The 25,626-nt window shown below is 42.0% G+C and overlaps 1 protein-coding gene across 2 annotated transcripts in view; it reads left to right on the top strand.

Annotated features, from left to right (window-relative positions):
- The window catches only part of kdm4b (lysine (K)-specific demethylase 4B), a 164,502-nt gene extending 139,191 nt beyond the window's left edge, over positions 1-25,311 (top strand). Inside the window, exons 15-22 of one of the 2 annotated variants that reach the window (XM_060941300.1) lie at positions 336-412; positions 554-609; positions 3,348-3,456; positions 12,893-13,078; positions 13,383-13,553; positions 13,711-13,830; positions 20,164-20,256; positions 21,460-25,311. In XM_060941300.1, coding sequence (XP_060797283.1) covers positions 336-412; positions 554-609; positions 3,348-3,456; positions 12,893-13,078; positions 13,383-13,553; positions 13,711-13,830; positions 20,164-20,256; positions 21,460-21,804 — 1,157 coding nt within the window. In that variant the 3' untranslated portion in view covers positions 21,805-25,311. Of the gene's footprint in view, positions 1-335; positions 413-553; positions 610-3,347; positions 3,457-12,892; positions 13,079-13,346; positions 13,554-13,710; positions 13,831-20,163; positions 20,257-21,459 lie in introns of both variants that reach the window. The other variant, XM_060941299.1, reaches the window with a different exon arrangement.
- Positions 25,312-25,626: the final 315 nt, after the last annotated feature.

Here is a 25,626-nt window from a genome sequence, read left to right as displayed (position 1 = left end):
TGCTTTTGATTAAACCGTTTCCACATGCTGTAGCCTGTAATTTTTTCATTTCTGCGTAATTGAAGTTATTATTTTAATTGAAATAGCGACGTGTAAATATAGGCTGAATATAAACCATAGTTAAGCGTTGTCATGTCTACATGCGAACACAGTTACATAAGATGCATGAGTACATCAGGAGCATTGATTTAAAACTGAGTAAAGCACAGTAGCTGCTAGAGACAAAGAGATCTGATTCAAATCTGCAGAAAATACCAAATGGAAGGTGATAAAGAAATGTAAGAGAGAAATTTTTCTGTGATGGGTAATCTCTCTCTGTCTCTCTCTCTCTCTAGGTTGCTATGGCGTTAAGCCTGACACTCCACAAGAAAGCTGGATGTGTTCTCGCTGTTGTACAGTGGCCTGGACAGCAGTAAGAGACACACACTTAGTTTGTACATTTGAATATTTTGCGCTGATAAAAGCACAACGCTGGTCTGTTTAGTGCCATGTTGTAGACGTTTGTTAACCGTGTGTGTGTGTGTGTGTGTGTGTGTGTGTGTGTGTTTTGCAGGCCTGTTGTTTGTGTAATCTGCGAGGAGGTGCTTTGAAGATGACCACAGACAACAGGTGCAGTTCTCTACTTCACCTCCTTGCCGTATTAAAGCTGCTCTATAATAAAACCTTGACCAAAGTGTTTATATTCTTCAGCTGCTCTGTATGTAGGGTAAAGTAATGGTTTGGTGAAAAAAATTTAAAAAATTGCTTCTTTTGTTTTGCACTGGAAATGAAGTTTCTAGACTCAAGTTTAGTCTCATGCTCTATATCTGTCTCGGTCATCTTTAGTTACTTGCACTGTATAGCCAAAAGTCTGTCGAGAGCTGACCATCTCTCTCTCACACGTGAGCTTTCCCCAAACTGTTGCCACGAAGTTGGAACTCTTGATATGCTGTGTAGCATTTAGATTTTACCCAAACTTATTCCTGCATGACAATATCTACGTGCTCAAAGTGAGCTCCATGAAGACATGGCCTGTGTCCGAAATCACTCACTCGTTCACTATTCCCTACTCACTATATATGGAATTACTATATTGCCTCGGTCACAACCGGCCGTACGTGCTCCTACGGCCGGTCTACGTGCAAAAAAAATGCAAGAAACGCACGGAGAGCACGCGTGTGACGTGCTGATTTTCCAGCCGTAGACCGGCCGCAGACGTTCTTTGTCATGTCAAACAAACTCTACGGGCGCTTACGTTTTTTCAGGTTGCAAGACAAACTTGCGGCCAACGTGCGTCTTTTTCCACAAACAAAAAAAAGCAGCGATTTGGGAAACGCCAAAAATCGCACGGCCAAAAAATTGTACGTCCGGTTGTGACCTAGGCTTATAGTAAGCTCATGGATAAAATGGGGGGGAAAAACACTTTGGGACACTACTCTGTCGCACCTTTAAACCGTGCCAGATCAGTCGGCTGGTGGGTTTTCAAAATAATAAATAAATGCTTGTATTTTTATGATAAATCCATATTATACTGAGCGTATTTCCCACATTTAATAAATGCAAAGTACCTGCATCTTTCACTACTTCCTTTAAATCAAGGCTGAATACTTTCTTCTTTGCCACTGCCTTTTATTAAATCAAATTTGAGGCTTTTGATTTGATTTCTTTCAGCACGGCCGCAATGCACAATAGGATATGTTGCTTGGTTGATGACCATCGGTTGTACGCTGCTTTTCGTGACGCATCGTGGGATACTTTTGAGTGCACTATATAGGGTATAATAATGCTCACTATCCATTCGGACAGCACTAAAAAATGGCGACCTCACTATATAGTCCACTATATAATGAGTATGGAGTGATTTCAGACACAGGGATCGTTTGCCAAGATTGGAGTAGAAGAATCCGACTGGCCTGGAAAGGGCGCTGATCTCAACCCCACTAAACCCCTTCGGGATGAATTGGAATGCTGACTTCGCACCAGGTTTCCTCACCTGACATCAGTACCTGACCTCAGTACCCAACCACACTAATGCTGTTAGGCTGAATCGATACAAATTCCCACCATAACGCTAAAGCGTCTAGTCGAAAGCTTTCACAGAAGAGTGAAGGAGACGGACTCTGTATTCATGGCCATGGTTTTTGAATGGGATGTTCAACAAGGATGTGTGGGTGTGATGGTCATGTGTCCACATGTATTTGGGAGTATAGTGTGTGTATACTAGAGTGCATCTTTATGTATGACAGAATAAGGAACATTGGGTCTCATTTATGTAACTGGATATGACCAAATTTGTTTGTTTGTGTCATTTCCACAGAACTGTGGTTGTATCTGATGAGAGCTCTTGGCGTTGGTCGTCATTTTGTTGTTTACAGCTGTCTGTGAGCTTTGCCTTTTTATGGAGCTTTGTAGGCATGGCTAAATTGCCCCTTTTCCACCAAAGCAGTTCCAGGGCTGGTTCGGGGCCAGTGCTTAGTTTGGAGCCGGGTTTTCTGTTTCCACTGACAAAGAACTGGCTCTGGGGCCAGAAAAACCGGTTCCAGGCTAGCACCAACTCTCTGCTGGGCCAGAGGAAAGAACCGCTTACGTCAGCGGGGGGGCGGAGTTGTTAAGACCAACAACAATAACAAGACCGCGAAAGATCGCCATTTTTAAGCGGCGAGAAGCAGCAGCTGTACAAACGCGAAGTCATCCATTATTATTATTATTATTATTATTATTGTTGTTGTTGCTGCTTCTTCCGCGTTGTTTTTACTTCGATATTCGCGCCAAGGTTTATGCAAACGTAGCGATGTAACTGACGTATACAGTGACGTAATGACGTGGCTTCCCTTAGCACCGCGAGCTATGGAAAAGCAAACTGGTTCTCAGCTGGCTCGCAAGTTGAACGAGTTGTGAACCAGCACCAGCACTGGCCCCGAACCAGCCCTGGAACTGATTTGGTGGAAAAGGGGTAAATGTGAATCATCTGTCCTGTGATCATGCTTGGTAATCTACAGGCAGTTGGGATTTAGCAACATATGCATGCATGTCTTGGGGGGGAATCAGTGGAATATTTGTAACTCTCACAATTTTTAGTTGCGTTTTGTGAAAGCCTATAATTTTTCCTCATGGAATTAAAATTTAAATTAAATTTTTACTAATTAAATTCGACAAAATTTTACTACATTTTAATAAACAAGGCCCAGTGTCTTTGGGAAGAGTGTTGTTTAGGTTTGTGTTTTTAATAAATTTTTTTTTTTTTTTTTTAAAGATGTCTTGATTATTGCTACCACTGTAACTACAGTCATGTCAGGTTGAATGTCTACACGCTGCATATTTCACTTTAAAGCTGCCTGATTAGTGAAGGCTGTGTGTGCTGTTTGCAGGTGGGTGCACGTGATTTGTGCCATTGCAGTGGCCGAGGCTCGCTTTGTTAACGTTGTGGAGAGAGGGCCAGTCGACGTGTCTGCCATCCCAGACACCAGGAAAAGTCTCGTAAGTGTGCGCGCGCACGCGCGTGTGCATGCATGCATGTTTGTATGTTTGACAAGTTCCAAATTGCGATGCAGTTGTATGACACAGTTGTGCTGAGTCTGGGCATGCAGCTGGCAAGCAGCTCCACTCCGCTAGATAGTGATGCACCAGATATGAAATACAATGGTGTTGGGGTTGAAGTAGAACGTAGGACGGCTGTATTAGCTTGAAATTTATGCAGTGTAGATATTGTAGGAAACTGTTGACCAAAGTGCAAATAGACCAAGATGGTGTTGAAACTAAAGTGCAACTAAATTAGAAACTCCATTGTTGTTGAAAATCATGTTAATTATCTCATCTCATTATCTCTAGCCGCTTTATCCTGTTCTACAGGGTCGCAGGCGAGCTGGAGCCTATCCCAGCTGACTACGGGCGAAAGGCGGGGTACATCCTGGACAAGTCGCCAGGTCATCACAGGGCTGACACATAGACACAGACAACCATTCACACTCGCATTCACACCTACGGTCAATTTAGAGTCACCAGTTAACCTAACCTGCATGTCTTTGGACTGTGGGGGAAACCGGAGCACCCGGAGGAAACCCACACGGACACGGGGAGAACATGCAAACTCCGCACAGAAAGGCCCTCGCCGGCCACGGGGCTCGAACCCGGACCTTCTTGCTGTGAGGCGACAGCGCTAACCACTACACCACCGTGCCGCCCGTCATGTTAATTATGTAAGGAATAATACACAGCATGCTGGTGGTATAAGTGGAATACCATTCTGCAGACTGAGCACTTGTGTGCACTTATGGGTGGCATGGTAGTGTAGCAGTTAACGCTGTCGCCTCACAGTAAGAAGGTTCTGGGTTCGAGCCCAGTGGTTGACGGGGGCCTTTCTGTGTGGGTTTCCCCCACAGTCCAAAGACATGCGGTTAGGTTAACATGGGGCAGCCATGGCCTGATGGGTGGGCTGAAGCGCCTTTGACATAACCCACAACTGCTCCCCGGGCGCTGTAGCATAGTGACTGCTGCTCTGGGTATGTGTGCGTGCGCTCACTGCGTTAAATGCAGAGGAGGAATTTCACTGTGTGCTTAGGTCTGTGCCTGAGTGGATTGTTTTTATATAATAGCATGGTCTGCGGTGTGGTAGTTCGCTTAGATCACTGCAATTTATGAATGATTTAATGTTTAACTTATGAATGAATGAAGCATCACAGTGCGCGTGTGTTTTTTTTTTTTTTTAAATTAAACCCCAGTTTGTCATTTTACCGAGAAGCAAGAAAGTGTAAACTCTTCTGTCCTGAACACTTTCCTGTGCTGGTAACTTTGCTGAGTGCTATGACTGTTACACCGTGCTGACACTTGACTCTTTTCATAAGTGTTAAATAAACTCCGCACAAAAACATCACCATATCAATGATTTTTAAGCATTTTAATGTTACCATAAATGGAGGAAAAAGTATGTGTGTTTTTAATAAATTAAAAAAAATTTAGCTTTAGCATAATAGCAAGAATGCTTCGTGCTGGGCCGCATCGCACCACTGCCCTTATTCCTTACTCACACCGGTGTTTTACTGCTGTAGTATGTGGAGAACATGCGGACAGTTTGAGCCATTGTGGTTTAATTTGAACACTACTACTACAGCAGTCAAATAATTGATTGAAATAAAAGTTGGATGACTTTTTTTTTTTAAATTACAATGTCTGCAACTATTTAGAAGTTGAAACAAATTATTATTATTGGATATAGATGACAGTTTGGCTATCAAGTTAAATATCAGTTGTGTGTGGGGGGTCCCCTTCTCCCCCGGAGAAATACCTGCTTCTGAAATCTGAATCAGTACGACAGTGGAAAACTGATTTGAAAATAATTCTATAAACCAGAGGCCTTCAACAGGGGGTCCATGACCCCTAGGGGGTCTGCGGAGGTACTGCAGGGGGGTCGTGAAATTTGTGGTTGATTTAGACAATTTTTTTATATATACTTTTATTTAAATTTTTTTTTTCAAGCCAATTTTTTCCCACAAATTTAAATGTCTTTAAATACACATTAACGTGAATCCGACATATTGTAGCGAACAGATAAATGGAGGCAGATGTTATCTTTCAGTCAGCAATGCACACATTCAGGACACACAGGAGCTCTCTCTCAGGCTGTGCACCGGTTCACTCACAGCACGAGACGAGCCTAGACCTGTCCCTCCAAGCCTCCTGTACACACAGAGGAGGACCCGCCCCCATCGCTGCTGTGCCAATCATGAGGCCGCATGTTACAGGCTGGCTCTGTCAGGTTCCCCGTGATTGACCGAACCTATTCAGTCCCCAGCTGACTAAGAGCCCAGACATAAGACGCACGCTGCAATATTATTGAAAAGAAGATACCTTTGTAAAAAAAAAAAAAATAGATCAAATAACAAATAAAAAAACGACGACATTTAGTTCCCCAGCGAACCTTTTTGAAATCTTTTTTGCAAGATATTCCTGGTCTAAAACACTGCAGCTCCTATCCACAGCAGCCAATACTGAGGCCAGTATATTATTATGCCAAATGTATGGACATTATGAGCGAAAATGGATCATTCTGTAGCTCGACCAAAAAACTCCACAAGCTTAAGAGAGATACCCTCCACCGATGAAAATGCAAGTGGTGAGGCTGCACTTGCTGCTGATGTAGCAGCCGAGGTTAGGCCAAACAAAATACGTGTTTCCAGTTACCTGACCGACCCTGTAAAAACACTGCGACCCTTCAACTGTTTATGACCACGATAAACTATTTCTTGTGCCCGACCCTACCTGCTTGGCAGTCACCTGGTGAGTCAAACGAGAACCGCTAGGGCATGTTATATAAACCACTCGGTATTTGCCGAAAGACACGAGGTCCGTCAGGAGTAAATTGACAACCAACACGCACCTCCCTCTACCCCAGCCCTTTCAAACCAGCACGGGCACGGCCTGGTAGGACGGTGCCTCGGCCAGTCATTCGCCACCGTGCAAGCGCTGCTCAGCGACTTAAGTTTTGATTTGATCCATGGCTCCAGCCCACCTTTAAACGTTTATAACTCGGACACCAAAGGTCGCAGCAAAGCCAAATTTCGTAGGCATTGCTAGACAGGGGTCACCGTTGGATGCAATCGAATACATAGCTGAACAATGCTGCGTATTCTTGCTAGTGTTACAGTGATGATTATCTTAGATTTTTAAGTAGAAAAACTGGCCACCCTTGTGTTCATTCCTCGAAGGGTCGGATGTAAATGACTGCTTGCACATTCGCAGTATATTTCATCGATTCTTCCGGGTGCCTATAGACCCTTTTCACTCACGTGACCTTCGTAAACGCGACCGCCATTTTGGACATGAAGAAATAGCGGTTTATGGCACAGACCCTTTCGGTTCTCGCTCATCTAGCTGCTACAATGACTGCTTAGACTGCAACAATAATACCTAACACACATTTAAGTATCCGTCGTAAAGACGTGAAACTCGTCGAGTGACGAGTGTGTTCATTGATAAGCTAACACAATCTAAAAGTAGACGTACCATCACACTGCCCTGGCGCTGTGTACAGTTTACCTTCTATGGTTTGTGCACTCACTATTTGCCATTACTTTCTCCAACCCAGTGTTCGAACTATGCCGATATTTTTGGGGGGGTCCCTTTTTTTCCCTTGGGGGGATGGGGTGGGGGGTGCTTGCGCTTGTCTCAGAGCGCGGATCTCCAAACATATGAGAAGCCTCTCTTACGCACATATCACGCGGACTCCACACCTCCACACACGCATTGCGTCCTGAAGTCATAACTCATCAGGGGAAATCGTGTCCGCATTGGCATGTTCAAAAAACAACCTCGCGTCAACAATGATACCACACGCAAGAAAAAAAAACAAACAGTCAGGCTACTCAACACATCTGATCCACAGCAGCACCAAAGCATCACTGGAAATCATGTCAACAACCAATCTTCCATTTCAACACGCGTCAACAAACAAATGGCACCATAAACATGAACGAATCGGTCAGGCTACCGATTCCAAACCCACAGCAGACGAATAATTAAATGCATCTTACCTTAAAGCAGAATCGACCACAAAGGAAGTGTGTTGGCACTGTTGGCACACTTCCTTTCTACTAGTTTGTGTCCCCAACCTGGCAGCAGCAGTCGTTGTCATATCGGTTTATTTTATCTTTGATGTAAACACAACACTTCGGATATGCAAATGCTTCCCGTTACACACGATTGCTACGTCAATAAACATCATTTTGCCAATATTTTAGAGACCATCCATCTTCTCCGTCGGTCAGCATCTGTCAGGATCCGATAAAATGATAAATCTTGCCTTGTGTGTTGATGGTTACTACATCCAGGTGCACAACAATATAATGGCATGATGGAAGTCTTGCTGAAAGTAAAACCTTTCTTTGATGGCTATATTCCTTTCGATGCTTCGCCGTCGTTCCTCGTTGTTGGCTGTGGTAGACTACTGGTAGTTCATGTCCAAAATGGCGGCCGCGTTTGTCGTGACGTCACGTGAAAAGGGTCTATAAAATGGAGGTTCGCCTCGGAACAAAAAGCGACACAGTGGACAGAAATGTTTGCTTGTCAAATCAGCCTATTGCAATGCAAAAGATATTCACAATTAAAAATATTTCCAAATGAAGAACTATAGAGTAACTACAGCATTGTTTCCTACAACAAATCACACAGTTCTCACATTCTGGGATCAGTTGCAAACGTTTAACGAGTATTTTGCAAAAAAAAGTTTTCAAAGGAAACTTCTCACTTTCCTACCTACCCTAGAAAATTTGTCGTAAACTTTTGGGATAAACACATTTTTTTCCCCTACCTACCTACCCTATTTTGAAAACCCAGGAAACAGGAAACACGTGTATTATTTTGTTTGGCCTTAGACAAGCTGTGTGCTACTCATCAGGGTCAGACGTCTCACTAATGTGGGAGTATGTATGCCATCCATAGATGGCTTGAGGAGTCACTGTCCCTTCTACATGAATCTGTGAATTATTTTAGTAGCTCAGAGTTTTATGCAAGATGTATGTTTATAAATGGCAGTGGCACGGCCACCCTGTACCTTGCACATGTTTAAAATAAAAACATGAATATATGAACCTGTGTATTATTTGAATAGCTTAGAATTGAATGCACAATAACAGGGTAGCTATGTTTATACATGGCACTAGGCCCAGTTTGATAGAAAGCACAATTTTATACTTATATATATATATATATATATATATATATATATATATATATATATATAGAGTAGGGGGGTCCCTGCTCCATCTCTCCATCAGTTTGGGGGTCCTTGGCCTGAAAAACGTTGAAGACCCCTGCTATAAACCATTCCGAGAATCTTCTTGCTTGCATATGCCCTTCATGTAGACAGTAATTAAATCAGGGAATGTTTAGAGTCCAAAAAAAACCCCCACCGCAATCAACATAAATTGAACTTTAATACAATTCTAATTGATTTCCTGTAATGTGATTTTGGAAAAACGCCACCAGGTCCAGACGCTGAAGTTTTGCTAAGTGGTATACATGTCACGTTTTAGTAAATTAGTCTTCAGTTAAATAAGTTATGAATTCATCTCGGATTATAAATATTTAATTCTGTATTCTGAGCAACTAATACAGACTAATACAATCTGAAGATCTGGTTTGGAGGAGAAATGGGCCAGCCCTTATATTTGCAATGGGGACACTCATTTATTCTCCATTTAATGACACAAAACTAATTATTGAATGCAATGAAGCCTGTGTCCGGATAGCAATAATAAACATGTTTCTTAGAGCATCAGTGGTTGATTTGTTATCCCTTGTTGCTTCATATACTTCAAAGTACCGTCAGATTAAAACTTACTCGAGGTTTTTTTGCTTATAGTAAGTGAATATATTAAAGCTGTTCATTAGCTAAAATGAAGACCTCTTTGGTGTGTGCGTATACAAGTACAAATATGAGACATCAGTGTCTATCCATCACCGCGCTCATCGTTTCCTCATAGTTTCTGCTGCAGCGCTCTGCTGAAAGTGTGCTGGGCGATTGAGAGTTGAAATGGAGTATTGATAAATTCATAAAGCAGTTTTACGATCATCAATAATCGCAGGTCAGCGGGGGGATGTGGGTTGAACAGAAAGAAGCCACACCTACGTGGACGGGCATCAATGTTCATCTCCTGACAGCAGTTTTAAACTGTTATCCATTTCCGATTTACACAATATCTTATTTGCACTCATTTTGAGGTCATTTCATTACTCTGAGCACTAAAATATTTCTGAGGAAAAACCCACACCAGCTGCGTAATGTCTGCACATAATGCAGGCCATAAAATGGAAATGAATTTTGCTGCCAGGTTTGCTTTTAACTCTTTACCCCTTAATGACGACGTATGACGACCCCGTGTGTATCCCATAATGACGACATATGGCGCCTTGTCTAAAACCTTGTCTTTAGACGTTTTTTCTTGTAAATATGTTCCAAGGGTGAACAGTATATACAAGGGTAGCTGTAGCAACTGCTTTAAGGTGTAAAGAGTTAAATGGACCAAGTGCCCATTTTCTGGAAGGGGAAAAAAAAAAAAAACATAAAAAAAATCTTGATATTTTAAAATCAATAGTTGATTGACACTTTTTAAAATCATCACAAACTGCCGAAATATCACGAATAGTATGTTTTCTCATTTGGCTTCCATTTTACTGGCGGCTGTCATCACAACACGTAGAATTATCCTGCACTGGACTTGCCTCAGATGAGAAAAGTCGAACTCAGAATTTCGTCATTTTCAAACTATGTTGTGAGGGGGAAAAACCATGGATGCCTCCAAATTCATTTTTGTTCACAACAATCTAACCAGCTAACTGTAAGTGGTGGATATTTTCTTCCTCAAAACAGTGAACTGAAGAGTGTTCTAGATTTAACAAGCGGATATGTCCGTCTGCGTACATGCTGATTTGATCTAAAGCAAATACTTGAGATAAAGTCTAAAAAAAAAAATAAGGTACTGCTTTGTTTACTGCTGATGCTGTGAGCAGACAAGTTTTGTTGACGTCACTTGCTGAGCGAGATGAGTGTGTTTTTTCTCCTCTTTGTTTTTTTCTAGTCGGAGGATGGAAATGCGGAGTTTTTATTGAATGCAGCATTTAAGTTTTGTGAACGAATTTAAAAAAAAAAGCAAGTAGCTGGCACTGTGGTCTCTTGGCAAATTTATATACTGTACAGATGCGCAATGCTTTTATGGTAAATTAGATATTTATAGGCGTTTGAGACAGAAGTTTGGATTAAACCCATTTAGTCCTATTGACTGGTCAAGCTGGCTGATAACTATGAAAAACCTGGAATAGCTTTGATAGTGGTGTGTTGCATTTTCCTCCACTGTGACTAAATTAAAAAAAAAATAATAATAAAAAAAAAATCCCAACCCACGTGGTTATGCTGCACAGACCTCATTCATGGATTAAAGTTTTCCGTCGTGTGACGGATTTCCGTCAACTGAACTCTCCCAAGGCCAAATGTGAGGTCGGTGCTGATCCGAGGAGAATTAAAATGCCGGGTGGTTGGGTAGAGATTGGGTTATAATAACACTGATGTGTTGCAACACCATCAGCAGGGTTTATTTAACTTTTTTGTTTTTGAGCCATGCTTTGTGTCGTTCATTTCCTATGTTTGATCATGTTTAAACGTTCGCTGTCTACGGTGCGGCATTAAAAAAACATGCGCTGTCAAAATTGGCAAAATACATTCCCATGTGCTTGGCGTGCTTGTGTCTGACCATTTCTGTTTTGTATTAAATTAAATCTTGCCAAAATGACTTGGTTCAAACCTGGACATATAGAAATATAGAGCATGTTAAAAAAAAACAAAAAAATAAACCCCGGAAAGCCCGCTCCTCTGCTTCAGCCAGACTTGAAGACCTGACGGTTCAATGCTTGCAGACTGTCAGAAGTAATTAGACCTAAATTTATAGCTAACAAATCAGCAGACGCCCCAACAATTATTATTTTCGTTAGGCCAATGTGTAAGGTATGTTAGAACCGTGCCTTATAGCCTACGTTATATCACAATTTAAAGGGCGTTTGAGGAGTTGGAGGCTGCGAGCGCAATGATGTTCCGACATGCGCTAAACTTTATTCCCTAAAAATCATACACCAGCGTTCAATGCCCCAAACAGTCAAAATGTCTAGAAGACTACGGTTAAATAATAATCATAGCCTACTAAGTTAAATTACGTCAAAACATCTGTTTCTGGCCTATGAAATGATGGAGGAAAATGAGAACGAACGCAAAGTCGATAGCAGCCAACTTCACGCGATCTTTTAGGTAATTTAACACTCGTGTTGGCCACAATATTTCTCTTAATAAAATCTTGAATTGTTTTTGAAGTTGTATTCAACACAAAGTAAGGTCAAATCACAATTTTAATTTAAGCAAAGATCCAAACTTTTTTCTATATTGACGTCGAGCACAGAGGAGCATGTCATTCTGCTTTCGGTTTCGGCAGCATGGATGCGCTTTACATGAAAGAAGGCACTGATGTGTCTGCCATCGATAAAGGTGTAAAAAACAAGTGGAGGTGGGCTTGGCTGTACGAAATGGGCGAAAACGGAAAGCCATTTAGTTCATGGTGCAAAAAACTAAACATTCCAGGCGCTTGCATTTGTGTGGTTTGCCACAAAAAAATAATATACACAAGCAATGGAAAGAGAGTGCAATAAATTGAATATATTAATCCATTAATTAATTGATAATAAAGTTATCAGTTCTAAGTTAATCATTCTCAGAATTTCATCGAAATCCACCCATAACACCCCCCCACCCCCCCGGTAAATTTTCAGTCAAATAATTTTTTTTGCTTTAATCCATGCTCATTTTGAGAACCATGATTTCAGGTGATTTGTCCTTCTCAATGCACCGGGTGTCTTTATATATCCTTACATGCGTTCTACACAAAATCCTAGTGAACAGTATATCTAGGGTTTTTTATATATATATATATATATATATATATATATAATATATATATATAAATAAATTGAGGACAAAATTATTTTACATACGAAAGATTTTAAACTTGAATTTTGAGTTTTTAATTTATAAACACACTGTGAAGATTTAGAAAAAGTCAATCATATGCTATTGTAAGTAATTTTAAAAAAATGTGTGTGTGTGTGTGTGTGGGGGGGGGGGGTTGTAGGAAAGGGAAAATCAAATTTTCTAGTTCTTTGCTGAGTAAATTAAACCAAAAAAAAAAATACCCAAGCCATCATTTTCCATTTCCAATAATGAAGTGTGACTGTGTACTAATGTAGTTCAGGATGGTGAGGAGAAAAATGTCTTATTTATTTATTTATTTATTTATGTTTTGACCTGGCAGGCTGCCCCAACCTTTTTATTAAATTATTTTGTTCTATTTTTTAAACTGTGTTTCTCTTTGTCTGCTTACAGAAGTGCATCATCTGCTACAAGACCACGAAGCAGATCTGCGGGGCGTGTATCCAGTGTTCGTACGAGAACTGCTCCACCTCCTTCCATGTCACCTGCGCGCACCTGGCTGGTGTGGTGATGAAGCCCGCAGACTGGCCGTACGTCGTGTCCGTCACCTGTCACAAGCACAAACAGATCAACGTGAAGGTAAGAAGAAAACACGTAAACTCTTCCTATAAATTGTGAGCAAGAGGCTTGTGAGCAGTTCGTTTATACTTTGGGAAATTTTATAATTTCATTTCCCGGATTTTAAAATTTCACTTTTTTTTTTTTTTAAGATTAAAAAGCTTAGTTTCTTTATATTCACATATCTGTCCACGGTCATGTCATCAGTGTGCTGAGGTGGAAGGTGCACAAATGGATTATGGAAATGTGACTCAGTAATCAGTTTTTGTTTGTTTGTTTTTTTGTTCAGAGATTTGACAGTGCGTGTCGTGATGCGTCTGTGCAGCAGGTGAAGGCGACCTCGCGTGAACTGTCTCTGGGTCAGCAGGCCATCGGCAGGAGCAGCGACGGCTGGTTTTATCGCTGCACCGTCATTGGCATCGGCTCACAGACTTACTATGAGGTCAACTTTGATGACGGCTCCTACTGCGATAACGTCTACCCTGAGAATGTGCTGGTGTGTACAGAAGGGGTTTATTCGAAATGGAGAACCATTTTAGCGAGATTGTGTTTGAGGATTTACAGACATCCGTGCCATAAAATCACAAGAAATACAAAACTTTTTTCCTTCTCTTTTCCCTTCTTTCCCTTTCTGTCCCCCCCCCCAAACTCAGAGTCATGACTGTTTGCATAACGGCCCTCCTGAACTTGGTGAGCTGATGGTCATAAACACGATAGATGGACGTGTTCTTAACGCCTCCTTCGTCAAGGAACATGTGCACAGATTTTACCAGGTAAACCCCACTCCTCCCCCGCATCTTGTGTCTTATTGGACGATTTAACCCAGGTTGTTCCTCCTGAGGAGTGAAGCAGTGTTGTGGAGCTTGTACACAGGTTTATGATGTATTTGGCGGTGGTGATGGTGAACACAGCAGGTTGGTGTGTTTGTGTCTGACAGAAGCTCTGTTCACATCTGGTATTCACATGTGTACTGGGTGATCAGGACAGATGTTTGTTCATACCTGGCATTGTCTCCACATGCGTATCGAGTGACTACTTGTGATCGTATCTCACTTTCCTGCTCTAGATGCGAATAAACATGTCGGTCATTTCCAGTTGCAAAGACCAAATGTGCCGTTTTTAATCAGCAGGAGGAAACGATGCATGTCCTGTGCCTAGTATTGTTTGTTAGCTGGTGCATGCTAGTTTTTAGTGCGCATCATGTGTAGTTGTCCAGTAGATGAAAATATAAATGGCAAAAATGTCTGTTGGATAATATGCCAAATAAATTAATTAATAGCATATTAAATAGCTAATACTGTGTGACCTATAAAGTATGTTGCCAATACAACGTAAATAAAACCTTGTATTATGCAAGTTTGGTTTTGCCTCTGCTGTTACGACAGTGAGAATCTCGGAGTGGTTGGTCAGGTGACTGAAAGTGCTGCTCGAGCTCAATAGCCAATAGCTCACCCTGTGCACTACATAGCAATAGCCTGACAATTTGCCTCAGCTCTGAAATGTCAAAACGGACAAAAAAGTGATGATGCAAGTGCTACAGCTGAGGCCAGCAAGACTATTAAAAAAAAAAAGTGTCAAGATGTGACCACTAAAAATGACATGCATTTAATATCGAATATTATACGTACAGGACACTTTTTCCATGGAATAAACATATTTATTTTTTTCGCGGTCCGGTTTCCATCAAATCCTGCGCTCTGATTGGCTGACGAGCGGGTCTGAATCCTACGTTACGGACCTCTGGCGACTCGTTTGTTCATGACAACAAAAAACATGGTAGCAATTTTTGTCAACATTTATTTTCGCATTTCTCAGGAGAATAGCATTAATTTTACAGCATGGATAGTGATAACGACAGTCTTCACAGCGAAAGCGAGTTTTACTACCCTGAGGAAGACGAAATAAAATAAAACATTTCAGGAGAAAGCTGAAAACCTGTAACTGTTGCTAACGCCGAGCAAAAACATGGCTGAATCCTGAATGACTCCTATTTGTATAAATAGGGGACTACATAGGTGGCAAAATGTATTTTTTTTTTTCCCTGCCATGGAAGTGCACTTGTATACCGAGGAGGAAGCCATTTGCATTACAGCCATGAATGAGGATTCAAAATGGCGGCTCGGCTCGGTTTTCCCTTTCGGGCGCTCTCGTTTTCTGTTAGAATTTGGTAAAGAAAAAATAAATATATTATTTACCAGCTTGAGGTCGGTCCGTATGGTGAAATACCGTGACCTCGGCCTTGAATACTGACCTCAGCCCAGAGGGCCTCGCTCAGTACTTTCAAGACCTCGGTCACGGTATTTCACGATACGGACCGACCTGCTGGTAAATAACACTTGTTTTTTTCGCGGTCTGGTTTTCATCAAATCCTGTGCTCTGATTGGCTGGCAAGCGGGTCCATATCCTACGATACGGACCTCTGGCGACTTGCTCGTTCACAACAACAACAAATGTAGTAGCAATTTCTGTCAACATTTATTTTCTCATTTCTCAGGAGAATAGCATTAATTTTATAGCATGGATAGTGATAACGACAATGTTCACAGCGAAAGCTGTGAACCTCCCAGCTGGTAAATAACACATGTATTCTATTCCCTTCTAATGGGTTTTTGATGGCATGCAATGCTGTTATCATATCACTTATCGTACATGTATTACGGCACTCTCCCCAATGGAGAATGAGCGTGTAATATTGCACGTTGTCAAAACAACACGATGTCACACGTGAAGATCCAATGGCAAGACTTTTCTGCTGCGCATACGCACAATCATTTCTTTGTTGGCTGGGAAAGAGAGAAGACAAGGCTAATCCAGTGCTACTGCTAGGATTAAGCACTAAATAAATAAACTGAAACTAAAGACGCACTGAACACCCGAAAGGCTACCAAGACTTCATTAGTTATTCTTCCTGCCTATCTACCGTACAAGAGAAAAACATACCAACGGACATCAAAAAACTGGAAAAGAGACACATCGGAGATGTAAAACTTCCATGCTAGCGAGTAACCGTGACAATTTGTAAACAAACATGGCCGCCAGGTTTGCTTTGTTAAAAAAGGAAAATTTTGAGAGAATTTTGGCTGCCAGGTCACGCCGTTGTGTGTAGTTGTTGGTGTTGATTTTAAAGGTCATAGGCAAGGGTCGGAGGTGGAACATAGAATATCAACTTTATTGTCTAGAAGAACGACCCAAAAAACGAATTCAATCTTCCTGGTGTCTAATTTGCACCCTAAAATTGAATAAAACGGTTAAAATATACTGGTTTGCGCAAGTTCCGAAGGTTTGTTTACATCTCTCTCATGCGTACTTTTACAGCCAGGGGACAGTCATCGTGACGTCATTCAAGGCAAACAGACTGGGAGCAGTTCTGTGTTTACTTGTGAACCGAGCACACGTGTACGGACTTTGGTCGTGAAAGGTTGTGTAAAATGTCTGATAGCGATTTTGAAGGAGGAACTCTCCAAATTGAATATCGAGAGGTGAAACCATATATGTATGATCCTATGGCCGTTGCAAAGCCATAGTGGATGTAGGTAACGATTACTTGACAGTGCGCTGGTAGGCCTTGTTAGCCTGCCATCCGTGGTATTTCCCGGTGTCAATATATCGGGCCTGACATCTCGTCTATCAGTGACTTTTTTTTTTTCCAATTACCGAGCATTTAAATGAAAAAGGTAAAAATGTTTACCTCCAATTTTCTCCTTTTTGCTTGAGCGTTGCTGGTCCGTTTCTTCTTTGACTGCTTAATTTTGTGCTCAAATTTTGTCGGTACAGCATCAGGTTTGAGCCTTTTCTGTCCATCACTGACACCTAAACTCTTCAACAGATGGGGATTCTTCAAAAATGAATCGTCGTTGAAGTGATCAGAGCACAGAGTGGCGTATTTACCTGGCTGCCAACTCTCTGGCTTCATGCGCACAATCCACTCTCTCTGCCTCGTCTTCCCTTTCGGAAAAAGCCAACCCTCTCGCTCTGCCTCTTTTCCTTTTTCGGAAAAAGCCAACCCTCTCGCTCCGCCTCTTCTCTTTCGGAAAAAGCCAACCCTCTCGCTCCGCCTCTTTCGGAAAAAGCCAACTCTCTCGCTCCGCCTCTTCTGCTCTCTCGGAAAAAGGTAAAAACTTCTTCCTGAACCGGTCCCGTTGTTACAGTTCACTGCACAACAATAAAGCATGGGTTTTCTTTGGAAATTCCCGAAAGCACATCTGCACTCAAGCCGAACGGCAATGCAAGTAAATGGAAGTGGACTCAACTCAGGTGGTTTGTTTGTCTTGAATGACGTCACGCGCCGAGTGGTCAAGAAAATCGCCAAGCAGAAATTCGCTGCGATCCGTGCTAACTTTATTTTAATTATTACTTATTAACAATACTTCTTGGGACCAGAAGAAAATTGCAGGTTTTTTTTTTAAACATATAAAGTCTCAAATGTGCATAAATTGAAAGCTGTTGCCTATGATCTTTAAAAGTAACAAAGTAAATTACACGGGGAAAAAAAAATATTCGGCTTGACTGCGCTAGCATTGGCCTTCGCTAACACTACACCGGCTGGAAGGTAACAGGACTGCCACGCTAACAGCACCGAGTCGCGGGTAAGCTAGTGTCGGCCTTTGAGAATGCTGATATGAAGAGTGTGTATAATGATAATAATAATTAAAGCCGCAAGCGGCTTTGACGGGCCCTCGCGCCAGCGGCCAAGGGGGGCGGGGGCATGCGTCCCCGCGAAATACCTTCCACAGCTTCTTTGGCAAGAGACATTACTCCCACAATGGCAACAAAGCACAGAATTGGACACATGGCAACAATAGGGTCTCGCACTGTACGGTGCTCGGGGCCTAATAATAATAATAATAATCCTTCAAAAACAAAAGGGTCTCGCACTGGACGGTGCTCGGGCCCTCATAATAATAATAATAGCTAGAAACTATATGCCAAGCAGGCACCTTAATGCTAGAGGCAAAAATCACAACACGTTAGGGGGCGCTATAGAGGCCCTGAGGCCCGCCTGGATCTGGGCTTCTGGTTCTCAGTAGCGGTGGCAGTCTAAGAAAAAGGAGCCAAATTTCGTGCGTTGTCGACCATGGCAAGCGCCCCAATAAGGGTCTTGTAAAGAGTTTGCTTGCCAAGTTTGACAAATCAGAAGCTGCAATATCATTTTTGCCATAACCAGCACCCCCAGGGACGAAAGTGCACAAAAGTTGGTGTATATGTCAGGTGAGCTATGAAGAGTTTGCGTATGAAGTTTGATGACAATTGAGTAAATAGAAGATGAGATATAGATTTTTGAAGAATAAATTTTTTGGTTTCTCCCATGTCAGTAGGTGGTGCTATGCCGTACATGAGTGATTATGAGTTGGAAAAATAAGTGTCTACAACAGCAACGTACTATCACAAGGTAGTGGTGTGAAGGAAAAGCATTATGGAATTATTTACCAAAAACCCGTTTTGGAGCAATTGCGTGGGCCAAAAACAGCGCCCCCCATGGACGAAAATTCCCAAAATGTGGTATACATGACATGGGAGGTAGTAAGAGGGTGGCCGTGAAGTTTGACCAAATTTGAGGAAAGATTGGATTTTTTGCCCAAAAATAGCGCCCCCAGTGGCGAAATATCACAGAAATTGGGTAACATGTCAGAAGCCCAATGAGTGAGTTGCGTGTGAAGTATGAGCAGTTTTGAGCAACTAGAAGATTTATGAATTTTTAAGCATGTAAAATTGTGCATTGAAAATTGATTGACGTATAACTTCTGAACGGTTTATCCTACGTGAAACGTATTTAGTAACTTTTGTCAGCCATGTCTGTAGATGATGTGTATCAATTTTGGTGACATTCCCATGAACGGTCTAGGAGGAGTTGCGCCGTCTTCGTGGCCATGCATTTCGCACAAAAGTGAAATTACCTCACTTCCTGTTGGGCGTGGCTAATGCATTGGCATTACATTTTTGTCCGGCTTAGTGAGATACATATGCGTACCAAATGGCATGCCAGTACTACAAACTACATGGCAACCAGGCACCTTAATGCGGGAGGCCAAAATCACAACGACTTAGGGGGCGCTATAGAGGCCCTGAGCCCCGGCCAAGTTTGGGCTTTTGGTTCTGAGTAGCGGTGGCAATTCTCGGAACTGGTGCCAAATTTCGTGCGTTTTCGCCCATAGCAAGCGCCCCGAAAATGGCCCAACAGCGGAGAAAAATAAAGAAGAAGAAGAAGAATAGTGAACTCTTACAAGATCAATAGGGCCTTCGCCCATTCGGGCTCGGGCCCTAATAATAATATTGGCTGGCTTTTTTTTTGTGGTCTATCAGATATATTCCATTCAGCTAGCATGCTATCAGATATATTCCATTCCATAGCATGCTAGCTGAATGGAATATATCTGATAGACCGCAAAATAAAAGCCAGCCAATATTATTTAAATGTCTCAATTTAATTAACAGTAACAAGGCTAGTTGTGTGTGGGTTTTTTTTTTTTAATTGTTGAGGTTGCAAAGAGTTCAGTCATGCTTGGCTACGTTTAATAATAAAGTATATTTATTTGATCATAGTGTTTGTGTTTTATTGCTGTTTAAAAGTAGGCTGTTCTATACAATATATTATACAGTATATATTATATATTGTATGCCTGGTAGTTGTTCTATATGGCCGGAGTTCTCGAATATTAACAGCCATATTAGTTCACAAATAAAGTCTAGCATAAACTCTGGTGCCTAATCTGCCAGAAATGAAAGCTTTTAGTATTCGTGCCTGGTATCACACTTTAATATGAGGCTGCTGGTGTGCGAATGAGTTTGTTCTGCTTGCGCAGTGAACGTCACTTGAGCAGGTGGTCCTTCATGTGGCCAAGGACACATTCGCAGGCACACTGCTAAAAGAATGTCGCCTTAGGCAAAAGAGAGAGAGAGAGAGAGAGAGAGAGTATCAGGGTGGACACGTTTTTGCCATTTTCCAGACAGCATTACTAGGAACATGATCGGCCATACCCATCATGCAACATCACCAGTGTCCACTTTTTCAGATTTACACACAAGTTAACCTGAGGTCTGCCCCTGTGGACCCAAGATTTGGAAAGCTCACATCTCTCTCTCTCTCTCTCTCTCTCTCTCTCTCTCAGGTGGAGTTTCAGGATGAGACCCAGCTGTTGTTGAAGCAGAGTGAGATTCATTCCCTCAATCAGGACCTGCCTAAGAGAGTGCTGTCTCGTCTGGTAAACTTTTAATTCATCTCCACCGACTCTTAATGCTAATATTCATGAAATATGTGCACGTGTTTTTGTTTCTTGTATCTGCAAATTAATACATTGTGGCTGATTTGCAAAGACAAAAAGCTGAAATAACAATGCTTCAGGCCAAAAAAGATAAAAAAAAAAAAAATTATATGCTTCAATTTAAAACAATAATATATCAAAGAGCAAGAAGTTAGGTTGTCCTTGTGCTCTGGAGTCTCCCACTGGCAGCGAGCACAGATCACATGAGCGCTCTTATAAATAAGAAGCGGGCTGACTTGTTAAACTGTCCTATCAAACTGCCGAGTCTAAATTACAGAATAATCATGGAATTGGGTGAAAAATGATTAGATATAGGCAACAGAGTGCACACTACCTCCAAAAACAAATGCCCCCTATAGACTCATTAATTTTTCTACTCAATTAAGCTTTTTAAGGCACAGATACAACACGGAGTGATGGATGAGAAGGAAATTAACAAAAACGCACACACGCACAGACAAAATACCACACGCATGGCACTTTTGGTTTTCAGCCATGTGGAACCATTTCATGAGTTCTATGAGGGGAAATTAGACAATTACTAAAAGTATGATATATAAATTTTTTAAAACTGTTTACTGCATTTTTACTACTTGTTATTCTTCTCGATTGATTGTAATGGTTAGCACTCTGGGCTCTGAATCCAGTGGTCGGAGTTCAAATCTCAGTGGAACCTATGAATCTGTTGTTGGCGCGGCACGGTGGTGTAGTGGTCAGCACTGTCGGCTCACAGCAAGAAGGTTCTGGGTTTGAGCCCAGCAACCACGAGGGCCTTTCTGTGCGGAGTTTGCATGTTCTCCCCGTGTCTGCGTGGGTTTCCTCCGGGTGCTCCGGTTTCCCCCACAGTCCAAAGACATGCAGGTTAGGTTAATATGGGCCTGAGGTGCCCTTGTGAGGCGCACCTAACTCCCAACTGCTCCCTGGGCGCTGTTAGCACAGCTGCCCACTGCTCTGGGTATGTGTGTGCGCTCATTGCTCATGTGCGTGTGTTCACTGCTTCATATGGGTTAAATGCAGAGAGGAATTTCACAAGCGTGTGATGAATAAAGTTGTTGTTGTTCTCCTAAGGTTGGCTGTTCTGAAATTGCTTTGCAGCCTGCAGAGAGTTCTTGATATTTTGCTCTCATTTGCTGTGTTCCACAGGCAACCGTGAACACTGGTGAGTCTCAGGACAAAGCAGGTGACGAGCCCCAGGCCGCAAAGCGTCCGCGTTTGCCCGTTCCTCCCACCACGGCAGCTATGGAGTCCCTCGATGCCCCTGTCCTGCAGCAGGGGAGCTCCAGTGTCAACCCTTACTCAGGCTTCAGTGTTAACACCGGTACCAGCGCAGCTCCCTGCCTCTCTACCCAGTCAGTACCCAATTCCACCGCGGTACCCACTGATGAGAGCTACACACACAGCTCGAGCTACATCGCCTACATGGAGTCTCTGCTCAACTCGGACTTCCCTCCAGAGGACAGCGAGCAGGCTCAGGGCTCCATGTATTAGTGCTGATACGCACTCTGAGGACAACCTACTGCATGTTTGTTTACTCTCTTGCTGTTCTTTTCTTTTCTTTTTTTAAACCCTGACCACTACATATGGTCAGGCCATAGGAAGAGAGAGTGAGTGAGTGTGTGTGTATGCGCGCGTGCTTTCTGGGTGTCCAGGGCCACTGTCCCTCATGCATTAAATCCTTTCTCATCCCTTGTACGTTCTCTCGCTCATGGAGAGAAAAATGGACACGTTTTTTGGACTGATTAATGTGCAACACACTTTATACTGAAGCCTATCAATCCAGTTTGAAGTATTTTTCTAAGTTGAGCCACAACACACACACACATACCTATATGCTAATGAATTGGACAGTGCAAATGGACAGTCTGTTCCTGTACAGGATTTTTTTTTTCTCTGTGTTTTGAAGGGGCAGGTGGTTGAGGATTTCGGTGGGGTGGGGGGTTAAATCGGGGTTTAACTCAAGTATTTAAACGTCTTTGACACATAGATTTATTATTTGTATAAAGCAAATACAGCGCCGTTAGATGCTCCACTCTTATGCCTGAGAGTCGGTGTAGAGGTGATGTGTTTAAGAATTCTTGTTAACGCTTATAATCGATATGTCATGGTGTACTTTCAGTGCTGGGTGTCTGGGCTTGTTTTGTAGCAGACTTCGTTAAAAAAAAAAAGTGTAGACTTGATTATCTATGAGCTTTACTGTTCACTTTGTCTACTTTTATTACTATCGCAGTCTTTTTGCTGTTATCATTTCTAGTCGGGATGCACCAATCTCATATTCCGATATGATGCTGATTCTGATATCCCAAAAGCCGTTTGCCCCGTAAGGACGCACGACTCGTCGCTATCGTCTTTGAGATATTGATGTACTTAAGGACCTAAAGATGTCCACAATTTCACCCCTAATCAATTAGCAAAGACGTGTCTCACCCAATATAATGTTTCTGCTGCTCGTTCTGTATCTCGCAACACACTGAGGAAAGCGCTATCTGCCCTCTTCTGCATACATGAGCTCACAGATGCTTCTGATTGGCTCGTGTCACTGTGAGTGAGTGGAGACCGAGTACACCATCTGTCCCACCCAGAGAGTACAACCAGTTTTGCTCTCTTGGACTCGCAACCACAGCATTCTTTGGATTTGAAGTCATGATCTCCTGCTGATAAGGTGAACTTTTTTCTGTTTTTTTTTTTTTTTTTTGTGCGAGATAGACTTGCGTCAGCTTGGTCGCCCCAGCACCCAGCTAAATAAGAAATTATTGGACACGAAACACACTCGAGGTGGAACGATGCGTACGTTTTTGATTTTTCCCTGAAGCGTTCCTTGAATAGAACAGCGATCCGAAATTAGAAGCCGTTGTGAATACCAAAATGGAAATTGACGGTCAGTATTGTACATTCATGCACAAATATAAATCTGACACCATTCAGGTCAACATCAGCATGATACTGATCCTCTGTGTCATCGGTGCATCCCTAGTTTCTATTGTACTTACCATTTTGGTGAACAGTTCATTAAGAATAGAGGCACAGGTTACCTTTTTTTGTGTGAAACCGTGTAGGTTGTAAAACCCTGCATACAGTTAGCATTAAAGTTGTGTTCAGGCTTTCTCAAGGTGCTACAAAAGTCTGAGAGGCTTTGAATCACACCCATAATACACACACATGGTGTACATACCATAAGCCCTGCTCATTTATAGAGCTATACATTATAGAGTCCTATAGTGTCATATACATTAGGTATGTCCTATATCATTTTATACTTCTTTCTGTCTGTTTCTCACTTGGATGGTGCATTTTAGTCTCCCCCCAACCCACACACACACATGCACGTACACACACTCCATTAGAAGATGGTGACGGACAGCCTGGCAAACCAAAGAGTTTCTGAATAAGGCAGTGTTATGTCGAATTTTCCCCATCGAGCTCAGAGCTGTTTGAGAGATCCTCTTTTCTCCATTTTCTTATCCCTCTGCTAAAAGCAGGTGCTGCATGGGCGTGGTTAGTTCTAGATCCAAAACCAGCACCATGTAATCTGGCTTACGAGATGACCAACAGTGCTGGTTTCAGATCCTAGAACCTTATTGTTCCACGAAAGATGAGCTATCTCTCAGCCATCTAAATCAGTTCTAGCAGGAAATTGCTGCTGGACCAGGAAGCAGTGATGTCATGTGCATGGAGGCATTGTCATATCTTCCCCATATCAACAGACGACTATTGAAATAAATCCTGAAATTTGTGGTGTGTTTTAAAATTATTGTTGGGGGGGATATTTTCCAAATTGGATATTTCCTGTTTATTTGCCATATTAACTGAATGGGAGTTACTTTATTAATGCTAATGCTAATTAAACGTTGTCATAAAGCATTTATCTGCCATCTTGTGCATGCATGTTTATAATTATCTCTGTGTGCACCATAGATTACATTCATAAAGCCCTAGATAAGCAACAAAGTGGAGTATGCACTACTGAGGGAACACTCCCCGAAGTACTCCATAGACTTGCATTGAATTTTACTGACTTTAAAATGCCTTATGTATAAATACCATAATAAATGCATTGTTCTTTGCATTTTCTGAATATAATAAATGATTATTTATATAACGATACGCTTACTTGCTTGGAAAACAAAAAAAAAAGTCTTACAATTACCCAAGTCTGTAATACAACGGTAGTGTCGTATGCACTCGTGAAAATGGCAAAATATGTCTGTCTGTCTTTCTGAGCTGGGACTGCTCAGACAAATGGAGCATTCGCTAACTTTAGACACTGTACACAAGTTAAAAAGTGGCTCGTGACTTTAAAATAACGTTTACCTGAAGTCACGTTTTAAAGATCTCGACACAGCACTTAAATTTAGTGTTCTGGAGGAAAAAAAGTGCAGAAATGGAGTCCCAACGTAGCGGCCAAGTGTTTTATGTAGCGGTAGATAGAATGATGTCGTGAAGGATCAGCTATCTAGGTCTCTTATATGTATATTTATGGTGTAGACACAGAAGGTAAAACTCCTCACTGGAAATTTCAACATTTGGCTCATAAAATGGTAGAAAAGTGGGCGGTCATAAAATGCTTCCTAGTTCCCCTAAACCTAAAAAGAAATGGCCACATCTGCTTCCCCTGCTCTCTGTTCTTTGATTTCTCTCTCTCACAGCTTCAGAGTGGGGATTTTCTAAGACTCCATGTTACATTCCTCCATATTTTCAACTTACAAGCAGGACTCGACTGGTCTCTGATGTGAGACAGTCGCTCCTCAGCTTCTCTTGTCATCTGTATTCAAACGCACTGTTGCTCACTCGATGCCGTTGATTGTTTCACCGAGATCACAGGCAGTTTTTGCCGAAAACTTTGTGCTCTGTGTTTCACTTCTTCAGTTTGCAATAACTCTGTAACCTCTTGAAAAGGGTGACTTGACCCCCAGATCACATGTTCTGCCATTCTGCTGTTTGTAGATGTTCTTGACTTACAGAAACTATGGGATAAATTCTATTAAAATGTGAAGTGAATCTCTGACTCTGTCTTTTTCAACATTTTCAAAAACATTGTCACGCCGCCACCTGTGGGGCTTTCTCCTACTCCGTAACGCCTCACGTCTGTGACTTGGATTTGTGCGACTGTTAAAAAATGAGCTGCAAAGCAGCACTAGACTTCCTGCTGGGCGGCCATGAACAGCACCTTGTTTTTGGAGGAAATTTGAAAATGGGATCTTGGTGTTTTTCAGAGACACAAATTGGTAAAGTTGTATCTGACTCAGTAACTAGAACGCCACACTCCAGACTAAAATTCTAGATGGGGATTTATTTCCTTGACTGGACTGCTTT

The sequence above is a fragment of the Neoarius graeffei genome, chromosome 15 (assembly GCF_027579695.1).
Source record: "Neoarius graeffei isolate fNeoGra1 chromosome 15, fNeoGra1.pri, whole genome shotgun sequence".
NCBI lineage: Eukaryota > Metazoa > Chordata > Actinopteri > Siluriformes > Ariidae > Neoarius > Neoarius graeffei.
The sequence above is the reverse complement of the archived record's forward strand: the minus strand, read 5'-3'. Positions and strand labels throughout refer to the sequence as shown.